Genomic DNA, 14,255 nt, shown 5'->3' with positions numbered 1-14,255 from the left:
CCGTCAGGGCTTCGCCAAGCACTATGGAGGAGGAGGAGGTGTTGGAGAGGGAGAAGGAGGCAACCAAAGGCGTAGATGAAAAGCCCTCCTTCCCCCACTATATATAGGAGGGCCAGGGGGGGCCCTAGGAGATCCAATCTCCTAGGGGGGGTGCGGCCAAGGGGAGGTTTCCCTCCCCCCCAAGGCACCTAGGAGGTGCCTTCCACTAGTCGGACTCTTCCCCTTTGGAAACCCTAGGCGCATGGGCCTCTTGGGGCTGGTGCCCTTGGCCCATGTAGGCCAAGGCGCACCCCCTACAGCCCATGTGGCCCCCCGGGACAGGTGGCCCGACCCGGTGGGCCCCCGGGACCCTTCCGGTGGTCCCGGTACAATACCGATAACCCCGAAACTTGTCCCGATGGCCGAAATAGGACTTCCCATATATAAATCTTTACCTCCGGACCATTCCGGAACTCCTCGTGACGTCCGGGATCTCATCCGGGACTCCGAACAATATTCGGGTTACTGCATATACATATCCCTACAACCCTAGCATCACTGAACCTTAAGTGTGTAGACCCTACGGGTTCGGGAGATATGTAGACATGACCGAGACGACTCTCTGGTCAATAACCAACAGCAGGATATGGATACCCATGTTGGCTCCCACATACTCCACGATGATCTCATCGGATGAACCACGATGTCGAGGATTCAGGCAACCCCGTATACAATTCCCTTTGTCAATCGATATGTTACTTGTCCGAGATTCGATCGTCAGTATCCCAATACCTCGTTCAATCTCGTTATCGGCAAGTCACTTTACTCGTACCGTAGTGCATGATCCCGTGACCAGACACTTGGTCACTTTGAGCTCATTATGATGATGCATTATCGAGTGGGCCCAGTGATACCTCTCCGTCATACGGAGTGACAAATCCCAGTCTCGATCCGTGTCAACCCAACAGACACTTTCGGAGATACCCGTAGTATACCTTTATAGTCACCCAGTTACGTTGTGATGTTTGGTACACCCAAAGCACTCCTACGGTATCCGGGAGTTACACGATCTCATGGTCTAAGGAAAAGATACTTGACATTGGAAAACTCTAGCAAACGAACTATACGATCTTGTGCTATGTTTAGGATTGGGTCTTGTCCATCACATCATTCTCCTAATGATGTGATCCCGTTATCAATAACATCCAATGTCCATAGTCAGGAAACCATGACTATCTGTTGATCAACGAGCTAGTCAACTAGAGGCTTACTAGGGACATGTTGGTGTCTATTATTCACACATGTATTACGATTTCCGGATAACACAATTATAGCATGAATAAAGACAATTATCATGAACAAGGAAATATAATAATAATGCTTTTATTATTGCCTCTAGGGCATATTTCCAACAGATGGGATCTCGTGGATACGGAAAGTTGTGGCAGTGGAATTAGGTTTTTGGCTCCTTTTCTGATCGCTTGGGGGTACGTGTGTATATATAGGAGGAAGAAGTACGTGGAGGAGCAACGAGGGGCCCACGAGGTAGGGGGGCGCTCCCTAGGGGGGGCGTGCCCCCCACCCTCGTGACCGCCTCTTTTGTTCCTTGGAGCAGGGTCCAAGTCTCCTGGATCACATTCGGTGAGAAAATCACATTCCCGAAGATTTTATTCCATTTGGACTCCGTTTGATATTTCGTTTATCCGAAACACTGAAATAGGCAAAAAACAGCAGTTCTGGGCTGGGCCTCTGGTTAATAGGTTAGTCCTAAAAAATAATATAAAAGTGGAAAATAAAGCCCAATATAGTCCAAAACAGTAGATAATATAGCATGGAGCAATCAAAAATTATAGATACGTTGGAGACGTATCATCTACCTTCGCGTCTCTCCAATGAAAGGTACTCGTCACTTCGGTATCAAAGGGAAGCTTGCCCCTAGATACGTGGGTCATTTCAAGATCATTGGCAAAAGAGGCGACCTCGCCTATCAACTTGAGCTTCCGTCCAACTTCGCAAATGTGCACGACATGTTTCACGTGTCACAGCTTCGCAAGTGCTTCAAGACTCCTGAGCGCATCATCAACTTTGAAGAGATTGATCTTCAAGAAGACATGTCTTATCATGAGCATCCTGTTGCTATTCTTGAAGAAACTGAGTGCAAGACTCGCAACAAGTCTATCAAATTCCTGAAAGTGAAGTGGTCACACCATTCCGATCGGGAAGCCACCTGGGAACGCGAGGACCACCTCCGTTCCGAATATCCGGAGTTCTTTCAGTCCTAGATCTCGGGACGAGATCCTTTCGTAGTGGTGGAGTGTTGTAACACCCCAGATGTAACTTGCCATATTTGTAACTCCGACTGTTGCCATTTCCGGCTTTAAGTTATGAGATTCCCTTCGTGGTTGGGTTTTGTCTTCGTTTTGCATTTTATTCATGTCATGCATACCATATCATGTCATCATGTGCATCTCATTGGATACGTGTTCGTCTCATGCATCCGAGCTTTTTCCCAGTTGTCCGTTTTGCAATTCGACACTCCTACGTGCACCGGCGTACCCCTTTTGTCTCTTTTCGTGAGTGGGTGTTAAACATTCTCAGAATGGACCGAGGTTTGCCAAGCGGCCTTGGCACACCACCGGCAGACCGCCTGTCAAATTTCGTGCCATTTGGAGTCCGTTTGATACTCCAACGGTTAACCGGGGAACCGCAAAGGCCTCGTGTGTGTTGCAGCCCAACACCCCTCCAAAACGGCCCAATAACCCTTCCAAACCACTTCCATGTCCTCCGTTGTCGGATCACGATCGTGTGGGCGAAAACTACACTCCATTTGGACACTCCTACCTTCTCCTAGCTATAAATATGTGCACCCCGTCCAATTTCCGGGTCCCGAAACCCTAATTTTCGTCCTCTCCGCCACCGGACGTGTCCGCTCCCGCTAGACACGCCCGCGCCGCCGCCCGCAGCCAATCACGGCCAGCCACGTGGCACCGCATCACCGCCAGCCCGCTTGGCCCGTGCGGGGCCCCCGCGGCCCGACCACGCCGCGCCGTGCCCGAGTCCCAGCGTCGCCGCCTCGAACCCACGATGGCAGCCGCCTTCATCGCGCACTGCCGTCAACTTCCGCCGCCCCGGCGACCTTCGCTCCCCACCTCCGAGAGCGCCTCACCTCGAACGCCAGCGCCGCCCCGGCCTCTCCTCCGGCGACTTCCTCCTCCGCTTCGGCCACCTTCCGACGCGCCGGATCCACCTCCTAAGCTCCGGCCGCCGTCCCCGACGTCTCCGGCGAGCTCGCACCGGCCATCCTCGAACTTCGCATCAAACCCTAGATCTGAGATTTCGGGAGGTCGTTTTTCCTCTTAGTACTTTCCCCTCATGTGTTATGCCTCTGTTCATTGCATCATAACTCCATGACCATAGCTCTGTTTCATGCGCATGATATATCAAAATGTTCGATGCTCTTCATTTCGTTCCATTGTGCCATTCTTGTTTTGCTTGCCATTTGCAAACTGTGCATCCATTTCCGGTGATCTTTATATCAATTTTGATCGAAATCATCTCATCTTTCCAGCGGCACACTTGGTTTGTCAAGTTGATGCCTTGATCAATCTTTTCCTTCCGGAGCACGCATATGCTTTGCTTATCACATCTCGCATATCATGCCATGTTTTTGCATCATGTTGATTATGCATTGCACCGTGATTGATTGTTGGTGCTTTGCTTGTGTTCTTGCTTTGGGTAGAGCCAGGAGACGAGTAAGTGATCGAGGAACCTGTTGAGTACGCTAACGAGGATCAAGCTTTCGTCAACAATGAGAACTTTGCAGGCAAGATGACCATACCCTCGAAATCACTTCTATCTTTGCTTGCTAGTTGTTCACTCTATTGCTAGCCCGTGATACCTACCACTTGCTATATCATGCATCCCATATTGCCATGCCAAGCCTCTAACCCACCTTTCCTAGCAAACTGTTATTTGGCTATGTTACCGGCTTACCGCTTTGCTCAGCCCCTCTTAAAGCGTTGCTAGTTGTAGGTGAAGTTGAAGTTTGTTCCTTGTTGGAACATAGATTTTGTTGGGATATCATTACTATCTCTTATTTACTTTAATGCGTCTATATACTTGGTAAAGGGTGGAAGGCCCGGCCTTATGCATGGTGTTTCGTTCCACTCTTGCCGCCCTAGTTTCCGTCATACCAGTGTTATGTTCCTTGATTTTGTGTTCCTTGCGCGGTTGGGTGTTATGGGAACCCCTTGACAGTTCACTTTGAATAAAACTCCTCCAGCAAGGCCCAACCTTGGTTTTACCATTTGCCACCTAAGCCTTTTCCCTTGGGTTTCGCGGACTCAAGGGTCATCTTTATTTTAAACCCTCGGGCCAGTGCTCCTCTGAGTGTTGGTCCAACTTGTCAGCCGCCGGTGGCCACCAGGGGCAACTCTAGGCTGGCCTACCAGAAGTTTGGCAATCCGGTGTGCCCTGAGAACGAGATATGTGCAGCTTCTATCGGGATTTGTCGGCACATTCGGACAACTTTGCTGGTTTTGTTTTACCATTGTCGAAATGTCTTGTAACCGGGATTCCGAGACTGATCGGGTCTTCTCGGGAGAAGGAATACCCTTCATTGACCATGAGAGCTTGTGATGGGCTAAGTTGGGACACCCCTGCAGGGTTTTGAACTTTTGAAAGCCGTGCCCGCGGTTATGGGCAGATGGGAATTTGTTAATATCCGGTTGTAGAAAACTTGACACTTAACTTAATTAAAACGAATCAACCACATGTGTAGCTGTGATGGTCTCTTTTTGGCGGAGTCCGGGAAGAGAACACGGTCTCGTGTTATGCTTGAACGTAAGTAGCTTCAGGATCACTTCTTGATCACTATTAGCTTCTCGACCGTGCTTTGCTTCTCTTCTCGTTCTCTTTTGCGTAAGTTAGCCACCATATATGCTAGTGCTTGCTGCAGCTCCACCTCACTACCCTTTCCTACCTTTAAGCTTAAATAGTCTTGATCGCGAGGGTGTAAGATTGTTGAGTCCCCGTGACTCACAGATACTTCCAAACAGATGCAGGTGTCGATGATGCCAGTGCAGGGGATGCTACCGAACTCAAGTGGGAGTTCGACGAGGATTCGGGCCGCTCACTACAAGAAATATGTCAACTTGTGACCTTGACTATTGGTCACTGAAAGGTCATTGTTTTTCATTTGCGACCTTTTTGTGACCAAAAACAGAAGGTCAAAAGCTGGCGGTCGTAAACTAAAATTAACGACCTTCTCTGTGAGAAGGTCGTAGACGTTTACGACCAAAATATGCCTACTGTTGTGTTTTGGTCACTAGCAGCCTCCCCATGCCACATAGGCATCCGACGTGGCAATCTGATGTGGCACAAGAATCAACCCGGTTCGATTCAGCATTTTACATGGGCCGAGCCCAACACTTCGGCCTTTTTAATATATTTTTTCCTGTTATTTTTTACTAGCTACATGGGCTTGGGCCATTGTTTCGGCCTTTTTTGCTTTCTGAGGTGCAGCCTTTTCACATTCTATATATTTTTTATTTTCGGGTTTTTTTTGTTACATTCAATTTTCAGATTATTGTAGTCAACTGGATGCACATTGTCAGATTCTTCTAGGCACTAGGTCCCAAACATCAGGTTTTAATTTTTCACAACTTGTAACTCAATGATATACAATCAGAGAACACATTTTAAATATATTCAAATAACAGCCAAATCACCAATATACCAATCAAGTTTATTACATTCCACCAATCACAATATAACCATACAATATTACACCAATCACAATATAGCACTCTATAGATAAAACACTCAACAAGTACAGGCACGTATCCAACACCTTAGCGCCTTGAGCCTGCAAAACATCACATCCAGCCACATATTAATGATCAAATCAATTCACCCCTTGACGGCAATAAAAACGGTGCTCATGTATGAACGAAAATAAAATAAACAATCTTTGAGGCCATAGCATGTGCTACAAAAATCTTAACAAATGCATAGATGTCCACACAGAGCACATCCTACATGCACCAAGCATCAGGCATATGTTCAAGAAGACAAGTAATTTGAGATGGAAACAAGTACAGCTAACAATCTGACATGTGTAGTAGCACCAGCAAAAGAGCAAGACATGGAAGAATTTACAAGAACAACACCCTGGGAGTCCAATTACATGTACATGAGGTACTGCTGCTAGTGTATAACAAAGCATGAGTCCAGCTTGTGTAGGAGCAGAGCATGAGTCCAACAAAGCATGCTATAGGAGCAGAAAGAGGGAGCTAGGGGTAGGAGATGGAGCCAGCTCACCGAAGAACTTGGGAGTCCAGCTTGGGTACTTGTTAATCTGTTGCTGCTCCGGTAGCTCTCGTGTGCGGGTATAAGATCAGATCCAATTGTCTGGAAGCGGCCGTTTGTCGAGCGATCTTTCATTTCCTGGTTTGCAACAAGAGGTAAATGCTAGAGATTAGCAACTGCTGCCAAACCCAATGTGACAAAAAATTTAAGTCAATCTTTGTGAGCGTGTAGTAGATTGTTCACATCCTAATGAGATACATGGCAAAGAAGCTTGAACTATACTAGCAACAGAAAGCAATCAGCAGTATCTGAGAGTGACTGATGGTTGTTTCAACAAACAATCAGTTTCTTGACATCTTAACACGGACTCAACTTTGAGAGAGCAGACTGATTAACATTTTTTGTCCTGCCAGCTAGATGTCGTGTAACTAAATAACTGTTGGTTCAGAGTTAGATGCAGTATAAAATCTGCCAATTTGCAGTGTATGCCACACATTCAAAGAAATTTGTGTGATGTTCAGAATATGCAGTGTATGCCACACATTCAAAGAAATTTTCAGAACATCTGACACCCCTAAAATTCAGTCAGTCTAAAATTTGCTAGGTTATAAATGTTCAGAAACAAACTTGGCAATGTTCCTGTTTACATGATCAATCTGTTTACTGTCAATTTATAGAGAAATGAAGTTTCTCTCTGTAGGAGCATGATTTGTTCACAGGACTAAATGCACCTGTTAACTATTAACTACTGTGTCAAATCATTGAAACCAATCAAAGCAGGGAGAAAAATAGATCCTCTATTTAATTGTCATAAGAATAGAAGCTGAAGGACAGAGATGAAGCACCCTTAGCTCAGTTTGCTAGCACACAGGCCATAAAAATTGGCAAAACATTCAAAAAGCATGACTCTAATCTTAATGTTGTGTGGAAACAGGACAAGAATTGTACAAGTTTAGTACTGTACACAGCAATGAGCATAATTTCAATACTGCACAGCAAATTTAGTCGGTTATCGAATCACCTTCAATCACACACAATTGTTCCAGATTGAATCCCCACACACCGCATATATAAACCGAACTACCCTACAGACAGATCACATTTGCTTTCCCAGATGACAAAATGCAAGACACAATCACGTATAAATCCATGGGTAGAGACCTAAGCCAGGAGAATCACCACCCATACCTTGCCTATCCACAGCATGTTGAACACATCCAGGAGAATCCTGTAGTTCTGGATCATGTCGTACTCCGTCTTGGCATCAAAATTCACCTGCAAAACACCCCAAAATGAGCATCACATCGCAGCCATCTAAGCCAAGCCGCCTAAGCGCAGTGCTCCAGAACAGATCAATCAGGCCCGAACGCCTCCTAACCTTGTGCATCAACACCAACCCAGGGTGAACTATGTCCAGCAGCTGGCACTGCACCGCCCCCAACGCCGCCTGCGGACTTGATGATCCAAGCCCCCACGACGACCATGTCATGATCCATGCGGAGCTCCACCTCCTGCACGTCTGATCCATGCTCCAGTGGAGGCTCAGGCTCCACCCTCGAATCCAGTGGCGCCTACAAATAGATAGAGAGAGATTGAGCGAGTCAAACAGAGAGAGGGGTCAGGTCCAATATACAAGTTATCATGGTCTATTACCATTCGCAACAGACTAAATCGAGCACCCTCGTATGAGCAAAATGCATTACCATTTTTGTTAATAAATATGCATCATGTTCAGGTACTGGTCATGCTATTGAAACTGATCATTGCGACTAACACCAGCACGGTGCACGATTCCAGCAAATGTTGATTGAACAGTCACCTAGATCGGTATCGATTAACATTAACCAAATAAAAAATGTATAATGTGCATGCATGGAAGTAACAATCTTGCATATAATGTTTACTACAGAAACATTTTTTAGCTTAAAAGTAGAAGCAAATTTGGGCTATTCATTCAATCATGATAAAATGGTTGATCATGCCCCCAAAATACGTTTGAGTGGCAGGACACGGCATAGGACAGGCCACTCCGTAACTGAAATACTGAACTGGGTTGTTAGAGCTAACCGTAGTGAGACTAGCAGAATGACAAACAGGACGAAAATATAAATACAAAGGCCAACTGAAACCTAGCTCACACATATTATGCAAGCGTGAGAATACTCAAGTATACTTAACTTGAGTTTAGGACACAGGTACAGTTTAAATGCATATCAGATCAGGTATAAAATCATGCACCTGGGTTTAACTTATCAAGGTTTGTGGTCAACAGACAGGGAAAACATCTTGATTTCTAGGTATCAAATTGTCAGAACATCATCCGTATTTCTTCGCAAAACCAAAATTAACAGGATAAACCAATCCACCATAAGATTGGACAAGCCATTTCATCAGCATAACGACTGATAACACTCTGCAGATGCGACGAGAAATCAAGAAGCAGAGAACAGCTAGGTGCTCCCGTGGCGAAAAGCAACGACCAGGAACAGATCGGATAGTAGATACTTGCATACAACTAAGAAATAAGGTTGAGGTTCTTGAGGAGATCGAGCGGCATGGCATGGTAGCAGTCATACACGGGGCCGACGACGGCCTTGACGGTCCCCTCGACGTGGTCGACGCTGGGGCATAGCGGGCCGGTGTCCTGCTTGGCGTATGCGTAGGCCGCGGCGACCAGCAAGACAGCCTGCATAACCGCCTGCTGCACGAACTCGAGGTACCTCAGCCTGGCCTCCTCCTCCTCGGGCGTCCTCTCCACCTTCACATCCTCCTGCGCGCGCGCCAACAAACCACAAATCAACACCAAATCATGAGGAGAATTGAAAAACCGAATCAAATCTCGGGGTGAGATCCCTTACCGCCGCGAGCTGAGTACTGATCGGGGCGGCGTCGTTGTTGCCGGACTGCGCCATCGGCTGCAGAGACCGAGCATGTTGCCGGGAGCAGGAGGGAGGAGGACATCAACATGGGATGCCGGGCAGCCCAAGCCCCATCGGTGGAGAGCGCCTGCTCGATCCAGATCGAGGTCCTGATTGGCATCTGGTGTTGCATCTCATTCCGGCGGGGCGATGGATCTGGGCGCTGCCTCACCCCTCGCTCGATCTGTGGATGGGCGCGGGAGAGGGTGGAGCAACAGTGCTTGGTGGTGGGGGTTGAACTCCGCCGGAGGGAGGTGGCCGACGTGCGCAGGAATGGAGATGGAGGCCGGGGCGGGAGGGCGAGGGGTTCTGACTTGGATTGGATCTGGGAGGGAGAAGGGGGCAGCAACGGCTGGAGTAGGAGGGGAGTTAGGGTTTGGGTGGTTGGGCTGCGGGTGGGATGAGGGGTGAGAGGTGAGGGGTGTGTGGGCCGTTGGATCTGGGGGTATCCGACGGTCTGTGATGCTTGATCCGTGTGACCTGTCCATAGACCAATCAGAAGGAAGTATAGGCTTTGATGATGTTATGACCATGTAAATTGGTCTTAATCGATTAACAATAAGCAAAGAACTACGAGTCAGCCAGATGATTTTGTCTAGAAATCATCTGCCTAGCTAGCCGCCCGATCTGCGCATTGGCTATCGTTCGATCACATCAATATGTCACGACAGCACCGAACGTGAAAAAGGTTCAACGCGGCACCGATAACATCCCCACGAAGCTCCATTACAGCTCTCAACAGCGTGCTAAGAGCTCCAACGCAACGCCACGGTGCTCGATGAAGCTCCATTGCAGCGTCGGGGAGATCCAACGCAGCACCACGGCGCCCGGTGGTACGTTCCCTTCTCTCATTGAGTGCTCGAAATGAGTTTTTTTGTGAAGGACCTACCATATATTTGTTGCAAAATTGTACCAAATAAATTTTCTAAAATACTAGGACATATTTAATGCACAATCGACCAAATGGTTGGGTGTCAAAAGTTTTTATCCACCTCTGGTGAAAAAGACAAATTTCCGCCGATTCAGCTGGAAACGGGTCAAATTTGAACTGCGGCTGCCTTATAGTTTGCTCTTTATTTTTTCCAAAAATCATTTCTAGGTACATAAGTATCTATTTAATAAGAGAAACAACAAAAAAAATCAAGATTCAACCACTAGCTAGGAACGGTCATTCCCGCCGTTTTGACCGCATTTTGAAACGGGCATAAAAATTCAAAAAAAATCAAAAAAATTGAGAAACCTTCGTATTGTGTCATTATATGTGGCCAAGTTCCTAGGAAAAATAACAAACTTGTAATACGACAATTATTCTAAAAAAGTGTTCCCAGAAACGAGCTATCATGTGTGTAGATCAATGGCTTTCAAGCCAAATGATCAATTTTATGGCCACATTCATGGCATAGTTTGTTCAAATGATCTTATATTGTGCACAAGGGTGCATATTGGAATGGCAAACAATGTTGCCTAAGGAAGTTTTCATTTTCTTTGGACGAAAAAACCATTTTCCATTTTTTGAGTGCCCAAAAGGAGGTTTTTTGTGAAGGACCTCCCAAATAATTGTTGCCAAATTGAACCAAATCAATTTTCTAAAATACTAGGACATATTTAATGCTCAATTGACAAAATGGTTGGGTGTAGAAAGTTTTGATCCACCTCTCGTGAAAAAGACAAATTTCCGCCGATTCAGTTGGAAGCGGGTCAAATTTGAACTGAAGTTGCCTCATAGTTTGCTATTTTATTTTTTCCAAAAATCATTTCTAGGTACATAAGTACCTATTTAATCAGAGAAACACCAAAAAAATTCTAAGATTCAACCACTAGCTAGGAACGGTCATTCCCGCCGTTTTGACCGCATTTTGAAACGGGCATAAAAAATTCAAAAAAAATCAAAAAAATGGGAAACCTTCGCATTGTGTCATTATATGCGGCCAAGTTCCTAGGAAAAATAACAAACTTGTAATACGACAATTATTTTAAAAAAGTGTTCTCAGAAATGAGCTATCACGTGTGGAGATCAATGGCTTTCAAGCCAAATGATCGATCTTATGGCCACATTCATGGCATAGTTTGTTCAAATGATCTCATATTGTGCACAAGGGTGCATATTGGAATGGAAAACAATGTTGCCTAAGGAACTTTTCATTTTCTTTGGACGAAAAAACCATTTTCCATTTTTCGAGTGCCCCAAAGGAGGTTTTTTGTGAAGGACCTCCCAAATAATTGTTGCAAAATTGAACCAAATCAATTTTCTAAAATACTAGGACATATTTAATGCACAATTGACAAAATGGTTGGGTCTAAAAAGTTTTGATCCACCTCTCGTGAAAAAGACAAATTTCCGCCGATTTAGTTGGAAGCGGGTCAAATTTGAACTGAAGCTGCCTCATAGTTTGCTATTTATTTTTTTCCAAAAATCATTTCTAGGTACATAAGTACCTATTTAATCAGAGAAACACCAAAAAATTCCAAGATTCAACCACTAGCTAGGAACGGTCATTCCCGCCGTTTTGACCGCATTTTGAAACGGGCATAAAAAATTCAAAAAAATCAAAAAAATGGGAAACCTTCGCATTGTGTCATTATATGCGGCCAAGTTCCCAGGAAAAATAACAAACTTGTAATATGACAATTATTAAAAAAGTGTTCTCAGAAACGAGCTATCACGTGGGGAGATTAATGGCTTTCAAGCCAAATGATCAATCTTATGGCCACATTCATGGCATAGTTTGTTCAAATGATCTCATATTGTGCACAAGGGTGCATATTGGAATGGCAAACAATGTTGCCTAAGGAAGTTTTCATTTTCTTTGGACGAAAAAACCATTTTCCATTTTTCGAGTGCCCAAAAGGAGGTTTTTTTATGAAGGGACTCCCAAATAATTGTTGCAAAATTGGACCAAATCAATTTTCTAAAATAATAGGACATATTTAATGCACAATTGACAAAATGGTTGGGTCTAAAAATTTTTGATCCACCTCTCGTGAAAAAGACAAATTTCTGCCGATTCAGCTGGAAGCGGGTCAAATTTGAACTGCAGCTGCCTCATAGTTTGCTATTTATTTTTCCAAAAATCATTTCTAGGTACATAAGTACCTATTTAATCAGAGAAACACCAAAAAAATTCCAAGATTCAACCACTAGCTAGGAATGGTCATTCCCGCGTTTTGACCGCATTTTGAAACGGGCATAATAAATTAAAAAAAAACAAAAAATTGGGAAACCTTCGCATTGTGTCATTATATGTGGCCAAGTTCCCAGGAAAAATAACAAACTTGTAATACGGCAATTATTTTAAAAAAGTGTTCCTAGAAACGAGCTATCACGTGTGGAGATCAATGACTTTCAAGCCAAATGATCAATCTTATGGCCACATTCATGGCATAGTTTGTTCAAATGATCTCATATTGTGCACAAGAGTGCATATTGGAATGGCAAACAATTTTGCCCAAGGAAGTTTTCATTTTCTTTGGACGAAAAAACCATTTTCCATTTTTCGAGTGCCCAAAAGGAGTTTTTTTTGTGAAGGACCTCCCAAATATTTGTTGCAAAATTGGACCAAATCATTTTTCTAAAATACTAGGACATATTTAATGCACAATTGACAAAATGGTTGGGTGTAAAAAGTTTTGATCCACCTCTCGTGAAAAAGACAAATTTCCGCCAATTCGGTTGGAAGCGGGTCAAATTTGAACTGCAACTGCCTCATAGTTTGCTATTTATTTTTTCCAAAAATAATTTCTAGTTACATAAGTACCTATTTAATCATAAATACATGGTTTGGTGCCGATACGTCGAGGTTTGGGCGGTGGCCGAGGGCCCCAACTCTAGAGCGCGTAAACTCACATGCCCGTCACGTGGTCATCGCGTGACCGTGGCGTTGCCATGTGTTCTGGGCAGCCTAGGCATGTCTAGTGGGTTGGGCACTCCCCAGGTAGGTGCTAGGAAGAATATTACAACATAAGATTCTCACGAGGAGACCAATCGATGCTCAAACATGAATTAGCAGCCAAGTGTTTGATTAGCGGTACGGGAAATGTACATGGCTAATGGGCGTAAGTTTTGGCTGAGGATGATCAGTTACTAAGAAGACCGTCTTCACAAATTTTCAGCTCAAAAGGAGGAGCCTAGGTGGTACTTGCTTTGCAAAGTACCACACTAGACATAAATACGAATGTTGAAGCTGGGCTCAAAATAATGAATGGATTGAGCTGGCATTTGGTGGCGGATGGTTATTTGGGCATAGGAAAGCACTGTAGAAAATGGATACTATTTGGACATGCCAAAGTGGTACATCCTTCACAAAGTGCTGCTCTGAACAGAATAGGAAAATGAATATTGTTGAATTATTTTTGAACTAGGAAAGGAAGGTTTTTGACATAGAAGATATGATCCAAACAATTTATGAGAATTTTTTTGGGAATTTTTGGAATAACAAAAATATAGGTTGTTTCACAACCTAGGGCAAAAATTGACACATGGACATGACACATAGGCAAAACTGATGAGATGGCGCCTAGTCATCACAACCCACCACAATTTACAAGGATATGACCATCTATATTGGTCGTTAACAACTAGAAATAAGGCAGCGGACTAGCGCTGTTTGCTTTATGACCATTTCGTGTAAGGAAATTACAACCTTTCTGACCAAAATGGTTGCAATGGCTTAGGGTTTGGAGCCCCTCGAATAGCTTTTGACCAATTGGTCTCAAATGGTCATAGATCTATGACCAATTCTTTCAGGGTCACTGACAGAAGGTCACTAGTTGACATATTTCTTGTAGTGGTTACTATGTTTCTTTTCAGTAGAGGAGCCTAGTTGGGGCGATCGGGGATCTAGCATTTTGGGTTGTCTTTCTTTGTTTTGGTTCCGTAGTCGGACCTTGATTGTATTCTGGATGATGTATGACTATTTATGTCTTGTGTGAAGTGGCGATTGTAAGCCGACTCTTTATCCCTTTCTTATTCAGTACATGAGATGTGTAAAGATTACCCCTCTTGCGACATGCCTACCATGCGGCTATGCCTCTAAGTTGTGCCCCGACACG

The 14,255-nt window shown here is 44.7% G+C and overlaps 1 protein-coding gene across 1 annotated transcript; it reads right to left on the bottom strand.

Annotated features, from left to right (window-relative positions):
* Positions 1-5,649: 5,649 nt before the first annotated feature.
* Positions 5,650-9,534, bottom strand: LOC119328476 (REF/SRPP-like protein OsI_017815). The gene is made up of 6 exons (XM_037601456.1): positions 9,147-9,534; positions 8,865-9,058; positions 7,667-7,859; positions 7,477-7,563; positions 6,301-6,431; positions 5,650-5,845 (listed from the first exon to the last, which is right to left on the bottom strand). The coding sequence occupies exons 1-5, from the start codon at positions 9,198-9,200 to the stop codon at positions 6,420-6,422; spliced, it is 540 nt and encodes a 179-aa protein (XP_037457353.1). The 5' UTR covers positions 9,201-9,534; the 3' UTR covers positions 5,650-5,845; positions 6,301-6,419.
* Positions 9,535-14,255: the final 4,721 nt, after the last annotated feature.

The sequence above is a fragment of the Triticum dicoccoides genome, chromosome 7A, assembly GCF_002162155.2.
Source record: "Triticum dicoccoides isolate Atlit2015 ecotype Zavitan chromosome 7A, WEW_v2.0, whole genome shotgun sequence".
NCBI classification, from domain to species: domain Eukaryota; kingdom Viridiplantae; phylum Streptophyta; class Magnoliopsida; order Poales; family Poaceae; genus Triticum; species Triticum dicoccoides.
This window is presented reverse-complemented; position numbering and strand designations above follow the sequence as displayed.